At 47.6% G+C, this 8292-nt stretch overlaps 2 protein-coding genes across 4 annotated transcripts; both read right to left on the reverse strand.

Moving 5' to 3' along the window:
* Positions 1-201: 201 nt before the first annotated feature.
* On the reverse strand, positions 202-2620 carry LOC123086288 (ribulose bisphosphate carboxylase/oxygenase activase A, chloroplastic). Of its 2 annotated transcripts, none has more exons than XM_044508028.1 (6): positions 2334-2620; positions 1815-2216; positions 1655-1740; positions 1081-1553; positions 705-986; positions 202-465 (listed from the first exon to the last, which is right to left on the reverse strand). In XM_044508028.1, the coding sequence occupies exons 1-6, from the start codon at positions 2367-2369 to the stop codon at positions 350-352; spliced, it is 1395 nt and encodes a 464-aa protein (XP_044363963.1). In that variant the 5' UTR covers positions 2370-2620; the 3' UTR covers positions 202-349. The 2 variants fall into 2 exon arrangements, with proteins under 2 accessions (XP_044363963.1, XP_044363964.1); XM_044508029.1 differs by having other exon boundaries at positions 655-986.
* Positions 2621-3463: 843 nt separating this feature from the next.
* Positions 3464-7065, reverse strand: LOC542853 (ribulose bisphosphate carboxylase/oxygenase activase B, chloroplastic). 2 transcript variants are annotated; one of them, XM_044508031.1, is made up of 3 exons: positions 6803-7049; positions 6659-6719; positions 3464-4922 (listed from the first exon to the last, which is right to left on the reverse strand). In XM_044508031.1, the coding sequence occupies exons 2-3, from the start codon at positions 6692-6694 to the stop codon at positions 3660-3662; spliced, it is 1299 nt and encodes a 432-aa protein (XP_044363966.1). In that variant the 5' UTR covers positions 6695-6719; positions 6803-7049; the 3' UTR covers positions 3464-3659. The 2 variants fall into 2 exon arrangements, with proteins under 2 accessions (XP_044363966.1, XP_044363965.1); XM_044508030.1 differs by having other exon boundaries at positions 6659-7065.
* Positions 7066-8292: the final 1227 nt, after the last annotated feature.

Consider the following 8292-nt stretch of genomic DNA (forward strand, 5'->3'; position numbering starts at 1 on the left):
TCAGTTTGGGGGGGGGTTGTAATTTGGCCGGGACAGCAGCGCTAAAATTACACGCTGTATGCATCACTTAATCACAAGTGACTTTTAGTTTCCATGCGTTTGTTCAATAATAATTAATAAGCTGAAGCTCAAATTAATACTTTTTTGTTCTGTTTGCAACAAAGCAGAAGCAGTCTCCACTGAAGGAATGGACACTGAGAGTGACAAATGATAAGCAGTTCTATTTGTCTTTACCAAATAGGTATACTCAATATCTTTATATATTAACAAAACATGCCCAGCAATCGCTTGGATGCGATGCGGTACTTAGGTACAAAGGATAAAAATATCAGATATTAAATTGGCATGCTTAAAAGGTGTAAAGGCAGCTGCCGTCGTCACTCCTCGCCGTTGGGTCGAAGTTCTTGGCAGTCTGGTCGGTGCATCCTGCCGGCACAGGCAAAGTACCTTGCTGTGCCCCTTTACCTGCAATTTAATTGTTTTGGACGATCTGATGAGAAGATGAGCTTGATATGCCGGATGAACAGGTAAGAAGAATAGGCCTCCACTGTTTGTTTATGATTCACTCTCTTTTGTTTCAGAAGTAAGCAAGTGAGAAGTAAGTATGTATGTAAAGTAGGTGCTGAAAGTATAAAAGGATTGTGCGTAGTTCACCTCCTCCTATGCAGCAAGAGATGGTGGGTGTGTATGGAGAATGTTCTAACCGTAGAAGGAACCAGTCTTCATCGCATCCTGGTTAGCATCACCCAGAGCTGCCTGGCTCATGTAGGTGTCAGCAAGCTGCACACGCTTGACATTGTCCTGCTCCTGGACGAGCATGTGCCCGTACTCTAGCAGCTTCTCGACTGTCATCTTTGGCTGCTCAAAGGTCACTGGTCCGTCCCGCGAGTTCACAAGCTTCTTGCCAATGTTCTCGATACCGGTAGAGGTCACCCACTTGCGCACCTCGTCGTCGTACACCCGAGCACGCAGAGCACCGAAAAAGTCTGTGTAGGATTGACCATCCTTTGTTAATACTATACAACTTGATTGCCCTGATGAATATATATTATCTCTGCGGTGCAGTTGTGAGGAACATACCGATGGATTGTCCTGGGAAGGTGTCGACGATCTTGACGACGGACTCGTCGCTGACATTGTCGGTCTGGAAGATACCCTTGCAGACACCGATACGGTCGTCGCGGGTGGGAGCCCAGTAGAACTTCTCCATACGACCATCACGGATGAGAGGGGCGTACAACGTTGAGAAATCGTTACCAGTGACGACGATGGGCACACGAGGGTTCTCCTCCTTGTTGTACATGCCTGGGAGCTGCACGTTGGTGGGGGCATCGGCGATGTTCATGAGGGTGGCGTTCACCATCTGGTTGTTGACGGTGTACTGTGTGGTCCCGCCCATCCGACCCGCACCGGCGTCAAGATCGTTGATGAAGAGGCAGCACATCTTACCCTTCTTGATCATGTCTGCAGCCTCACGGTACCGCTGCCTGATGAGCTTGGCTGGCTCTCCGGCGTTGCCACTCTCCAGCTCTCCGGCACTCATCATGATTGGGCTGTGGTGAAAAGCACACGTCATTATCTATTACTAGCACTGTGGCTTGATGCATCTATGACTGTGTGACAGTATGTATAATAGATGAATGTGAATTCCTACTTGATGCCCATCTTGGCGAAGACAAGCTCACACTGGAAGGATTTTCCTTGACCCTTGCCTCCCCAGATACCCAAGATGAGTGGGATCTGAATTTCGATTCAAGGTCAGTTCCAGAATCAGAATGATTTTCTTGCTGCTAATCAATAGTCATGATGCATACCTTGATGTTGGGCAGGGTCATGAAGTTCTTGGAGAGATGGACAACAAGCTTGTCCATGAAAGCAGGAGCGATGTAGAAGCCTCCCATGGTGTTGTCGAAGTCGTACTTCTTGAGTCCCTGGCTGACGTACTCGTAGGAGCTGAGGACGGCCTCGTGGGTGCCGTCGCCCGTGGGCGCCTGGAAGAGGGAGTCCACGATGCCCTTCCCTCTGGTGATGTCCTGCTGGTCGTCGGAGATATCGTAGGCAAGACCCTTCCACTTGTCTGTGTTCCTCTTCTCGTCGATGTTTTCCGCTGCCATGACTGTGAACCTGTTGGCCTTGGAGCTCTTGCCATGGTAGTTCACGGCCGAGGTCACCTGCTTCTTGAGCTTCTTCCCGAGGAAGTTGGTCGGCGTAGAAGCCTGTATACATTACACACACACACACATGAGACGCCGTTGAAGACATTGATACGATATCATCACTAAACAAGAGATGCAATCAATCAATTGATCGATCGATCAGTGTGTCATACGCACCGGGGCACCGACGGTGGAGGAGAAGGCAGCAGCCATCTCGGTGCTGCTTGGTCGACCTTGCTAGCAACGGTGGATGCGCGGCTGTGCTGGTGATCAGCGATGAATGACCGCTGCTGCTCAAAGTATAGAGGCCCAGCTATGAGATGCCTTAAATACACATGGATTGGCATATTGCTGCGGTGGGGAGCTTGGAGGAGGAGGCGGCATACACACACCCCTGCTTGTGGATCAGCTTCCCGATCCCGCACAGGCCACACGCTGGAGATTGGGTTCTGAGCCTCTTGGCCGGCCGGTTGGATGACTTGGACCGTCAAGACCAAACGCTGCAGCTGCAGCTGCAGGTACGTCTGCTGGCCATCAATTCCATGGCCTTCCACGGCCACAGAATCTAACCATTCATGCTCAAATCATCTCCATTTTCTTCCGTGCCTTTCGTTTTTCCTTTCACCGGATCGTCTTGTTTATTAGCCAAGCTATGTCGTTGCATAACCACAAAAAAGGGTCTCTCCTTGCTTGTTGGATGAGGCACCCAAGATTGTATTCTAGTTCAAGTACCACAAATTTGTTGCTGCCATACATATACTGGTTTGTTGATAACCATCAAGCTAGGGATGTCATTTGGCACCACACAAATAAGTCCTGGTTGACATCAAGCACATGGGTATGTACTTTTGTGTACTCCAATAATATTGCCACTTCGGTAAAAAAAATGAAACGTATTAAGAGAAAAGCAAGTCATGCAGTGTTTTTTTATTTGAAGGGAAAATGATAGCGTGTGTATATGTCACGTCTGTAATGTTTTCATGTAAATGTTATTGGTGCTGCTTAGCTCAAGTTTCCTGGAATTATCATTGTCTTGGTCTACTACAGACCATTGATCCTTTTGAAGAATGCTAGCCGTGTTTGCCTTGCACAATCTTTCTCCAATACGCGCTCTAGTGATGTTGTCCTTGTTAATCAGTTTCCAAATCCGTCAAGAGGAAAATATACATGTCACTAGTCATGACCCCCACATCCACAGTACCTAATCAAGAATTTTCAGAGGATTTCCAGCTATCTGCTAATCTTCCAACAAGTGCTAATATGAGATAGGTTGTTGGGACCCTAGCTTGCATCCATTATTAGAGTGATTAAGCGGAAAATGACGATTCAGGTATATATAGGCAATACGAAAACATATACAATTGGATTCTCTTTCAAGAAGAGACTTACAATTGGGCTACCTGTGCGGCGATGAATCAAAAAGTTTGAGTGGATTCGAGTCCAAAATATTCCAGCATATATATAGTGCATGCATGCACGCATGCATCTTAAGTATAGGACTTTCTACTTGCCGTAGAAGGCGCCGGTCGCCATGGCGTCGTCGTTGGCTTGGCCGAGCGCCGCCTCGCTGAGGTACTTGTCGGCGAGCTGCACGCGCTTCACGTTCTCCTGCTCCTGGACCAGCATGTGGCCGTACTCCATGAGCTTCTCGATGGTCATCTTGGGCTGGTCGAACGTCGGCGGCCCCTCCCTGGAGTTGACGAGCCGCTTGGAGATGTTCTCGACGCCGATCTCGCCGACCCACTTGCGCACCTCGTCGTCGTACACCCGCGCCCGCAGCGCGCCGAAGAAGTCGATGGACTGCCCCGGGAAGGTGTCCACCAGCCTCACCACGGCCTCGTCGGGGACGTTGTCGGTGCGGAAGATGCCCTTGCACACGCCGATGCGGTCCTCCCGGGTGGGCGCCCAGTAGAACTTCTCCATGCGGCCGTCCCGGATGAGGGGCGCGTACAGCGTCGAGAAGTCGTTGCCGGTGACGATGATGGGCACGCGTGGGTTCTCCTCCTTGTTGTACATCCCCGGGAGCTGCACGTTGGTGGGCGCGTCCGCGATGTTCATCAGGGTGGCGTTCACCATCTGGTTGTTCACCGTGTACTGCGTCGTCCCGCCCATCCGCCCCGCGCCGGCGTCCAGGTCGTTGATGAAGAGGCAGCACATCTTGCCCTTCTTGATAATGTCGGCAGCCTCGCGGTACCTCTGCCGGATCAGCTTGGCCGGCTCGCCGGCGTTGCCGCTCTCCAGCTCTCCGGCGCTCATCATGATGGGGTTGATGCCCATCTTGGCGAACACCAGCTCGCACTGGAACGACTTGCCCTGTCCCTTGCCTCCCCAGATACCCAGGATGAGAGGGACCTTGATGTTGGGGAGTGTCATGAAGTTCTTGGCGAGGTGGACGATGAGCTTGTCCATGAACGCCGGGGCGATGTACAGCCCGTCCATGGTGTTGTCGAAGTCGTACTTGCGCAGGCCCTGGCTGATGTACTCGTAGGAGCTCAGGATGGCCTCGTGGGTGCCGTCGCCCATGGGGGCCTGGAACAGGGAGTCCACGATGCCTTTCCCCCTCGTGATGTCCTGCTGGTCATCGGAGATGTCGTAAGCGAGACCCTTCCACCGATCGGCATCGGTCTGCTTGCCCTCGTCAAGTTCCTTTTTGGCCGCCATGGCCCTGACCACCCTATTGTTGATCTTGTTGCCACCATGGTAGTAGTTCAACGCACCGGCCTGCTTCTTCACCTTCTTCCCGAGGAAGGTGGTCGGGGTCGACGCCTGGAAGTATAACATTGCAGTCAGCCCCAACCAGATTCATGTACGTTGGCTCATTTGGTTCAATAGCAGTTGCCACGATGCACGCTTGAGTTGAATATATGCTTCATTAATTTGTAGATAAGGGCCTCTCTGATTCAGAGGATTCCCAAAGAAATTTTGGAGGATTCTAATCCTTAGGCTATTTTTTTCAATGTGGGTTGTTTGATTTGTAGGATTCCAATTCACGTGATTTTTTTTTCTTATGATTCATCTGTACTAGTTTTTCGTAGGAAAATATTCATCCACTCCAACCTAATGTGAAAAAATTTACGTTTTTCTTGTACACAATCAAACAACCATATTATTCAAAAGTTTCAAAGATGGTGTGCCATTCTGTTCCTATGTTTTTCATATTCCAACGATTTAGGAATACTATGAATCAAAGATGTCGTAAGTTTTCTAGGAAGTGTATCAACCGTTGATTTGGGCATTTTCAGTCTTCAGTCACTATTTAATTGCATGTCATATAAAATTAATTAGTCCATCCAAAAGCTCGAGCCTATGAAGAGAGGCAGAAGGTTGAAAGTATATTTCAACGCTCCAACTCATACCAGGAGGGGTGGGCCCGTGTTGAGGGGAGTGGGGGCCCAAGATCGCATTCAAAATATGAAATTTCAATATGATTTGTATAACTTCTAGGGGAAAATGCTAAAACTCAATGAATTTAGACAAAAATGTATCACCACTCTTATGTTTGGCCCGTAGTCAAAATAGTTTCTCGGTCTGCCTCTGCATACTGGGCCTTGAAATTGATGTCTCATGGCTTGAATAACATATTGGATTACATAACAACTTAACCAGCTCAGCCAAAAGTTCTTGCTGATGGAGAATAATGAAAAATAGTCAGTTTTTTAAATTGTTGTATCTAGATTCAATCTTTCTTCCCTCTCCCTCCCTCCTTCATATCGACCATTCACTTTTCTTTTAAAGATTATTAGATCTAGATCTAGTTTTCTCCTCACTCGGTCCCCTTCTTGAAGGCAGGAGACAAAGAAGAACCGGTTGAGAATCTATATGTCACTCAAAATTCTCACAAACAGGCTAGACAACCGTGTGCCTTCACTCGAGACTTTTTTTAGGTCCTACCTTTGTTCTCCTCCTCCCCGCAATACCATCTAAAGAGTGTAACCACTAACATCGCACATTTCTCAACCCTCACCCCGCACTATTTATAGTTTGCGTCGTGATTCAACAAACCACACAATAGTTGCTCCTTAAGAAAATCTCGCTACCAACTCGCAACTCCTATTCTTTTTCATCCACGCCACCAAGAATCAGCAGCTAGTGCTGCCTACATTATCTTTGCCGTGCTAGCTCAACATTTATGGTCATGCCCAAACCGAGCACAAATGACCTCATTTGATAGCCTCGCCCCACGACGGCCGACCATTCACCCCACCACCCTAGTCTCGATAAGCCCCGGAAGGCATGGGTGAGGAAAAGATGACCTTGTCCGAGTCAACACATAGAGGAGGCCCTGCTTGTCGCGTCCAAATCTCAAAGCAAGATCACACGGTCACAAATTATATTGTAATTGTACAAAATGAAACAATCCAAAGCTGAAAATATGTAGCAAGTCAGCCATATTTAGAGGAGGCGATGAGTATTGTTTTAGTAACTTAGCGAGTAGACGTACATACGTTCTGTCCACTGGATTAAGGATCAGCTGCCATGAGTGTAGGTCTAGTCATACGTACCGGAGCTCCAACGGTGGACGAGAAAGCAGAAGCCATCGTGTCGATTGTTCTCTCCCCGCACCTGATAACTTAATTAGTTTCAGATTAATTTGATGTGCGTACAGTGGTATATGCAAGCTCAGCTTAGGCGTACTACTAGTACACCTGCAGATGCAGCTCGACTGAGATGGTCAGTGATCGACCGAGCTGATGTGGATAAAAGAGAGGGTGCGCTGGCTAGCAAGTACAGATGCGATGCCGATCGGTGCAGCTTGGCTATGGCGGCTTATATAGGTGCACGCACAGACGGCCATGGTGCAAACGTCCAACACGACTGGAGTGACCTACAGCGTGCGCGACTATTCTAGAGCGTCCCTGCGTAATCACGCAGTCAGGCGAGATAAGCTGTGATTGTTAGGCTCTAATTGGCTTTGCTTAGCGCGATGGCTGCGATAAGTAGTGAGGCGAGCCAAGTGGAGTGGATGATGAGATGTTAATTGTGTGGATGGGGCTGGGCATCGCCCAGGAGCCACACGCTGAGGATTGGCTTCCTGGCTACCCTGGCTCAGTCCATCAAAGGCGTCGACGTGGCTGCTTGTCAGCCTCCTGATCGGCGCATCCAACGGCCTAAAAGAAATCTAAGCTGCCTGCCTTCGGTTCCTTGTGGGTTACGGGCCCGGAGCATCTTTTTGCGGGTATGCATGCATTATTAAATCAGCGTGCGCCGCCGTAGAAACAATGATGCCTTCATCCTTCACCATAAAAATCACATCTTGTTCGTTCCATTTTCTTTTTGCATTTTGCATGAAACGTCTAGACTGGCTTTACACCACCACAAAGTACTAATCTCATTCCCTCCGGTAGGGCCCGGGTTACTGTCAGGAAACTTCATGAACTAGCTTTTTTGTTTTGTATCTACTAGGTTGCACATCACCACAGGATCTAAAATTTCCATCTTATCTAAAAAGCCTCTATGGTTATTTTTCATTTCCTTGCTTATTTATTTGGACACCTGTGAAATTAATTTTATAGATACAACTGAATCGCATTCTATTTTTTGAGTGTACAACTTAAGGGCGTGTACAATGATGCTATCTCAAGAGTCCCGTATAAAATAAATGTTGAGGTAGACGAGAGAGAAATCATTCCATGCTATGATTAGATTTATCTTAATTCTTCTTTCTTAATTGCGGATGCTTGCGAGAGGGGATAATCATAAGTGGGAGGCTTGCTTACGTAAGAACAGCACCGAAGCACCGATCCACCCACATATTAAATTATCAAAGTAACAAACGTGAATCAAACAAACATGATGAAAGTAACTAGATGATAATTCTCATGTGTCCTCGAGAACACTTTGCTTTTCATAAGACATCGTTCCGGCTTGTCCTTTGCTATAAAAAGGATTGGGTTACCTTGCTGCACATTTCCTACTATTGTTACTTGTTATCCGTTATGAATTACCTTGCTACAAAATAATCTATTACCGATAGGTTCGACACTCTTACTTATCGAAATGACTGTGATTGATTCCTTATACTAATTGTGGGTCATCAGGAACACTTTTAGATTTGATCGATGTGAATAGATTCGTAATTACGTATTACGTGGTAATTTGGAATATGACGGGAAACAAGCTCATAATGTATTGATGG

Source organism: Triticum aestivum, chromosome 4A, assembly GCF_018294505.1.
Source record: "Triticum aestivum cultivar Chinese Spring chromosome 4A, IWGSC CS RefSeq v2.1, whole genome shotgun sequence".
NCBI classification, from domain to species: domain Eukaryota; kingdom Viridiplantae; phylum Streptophyta; class Magnoliopsida; order Poales; family Poaceae; genus Triticum; species Triticum aestivum.

Coding starts and splice junctions, on each gene's coding strand:
- LOC123086288 (XM_044508028.1), bottom strand. CDS start 2,369: ATGGCTGCTGCCTTCTCCTCCACCGTCGGTGCCCCG. Junction 1,554..1,654: donor TTCGCCAAGATGGGCATCAA/GTAGGAATTCAC, acceptor TTTTCACCACAG/CCCAATCATGATGAGTGCCG. Junction 466..704: donor GAAGACTGGTTCCTTCTACG/GTTAGAACATTC, acceptor ATTAAATTGCAG/GTAAAGGGGCACAGCAAGGT.
- LOC542853 (XM_044508030.1), bottom strand. CDS start 6,694: ATGGCTTCTGCTTTCTCGTCCACCGTTGGAGCTCCG. Junction 4,923..6,658: donor CGTCCACCGTTGGAGCTCCG/GTACGTATGACT, acceptor TTATACTTCCAG/GCGTCGACCCCGACCACCTT.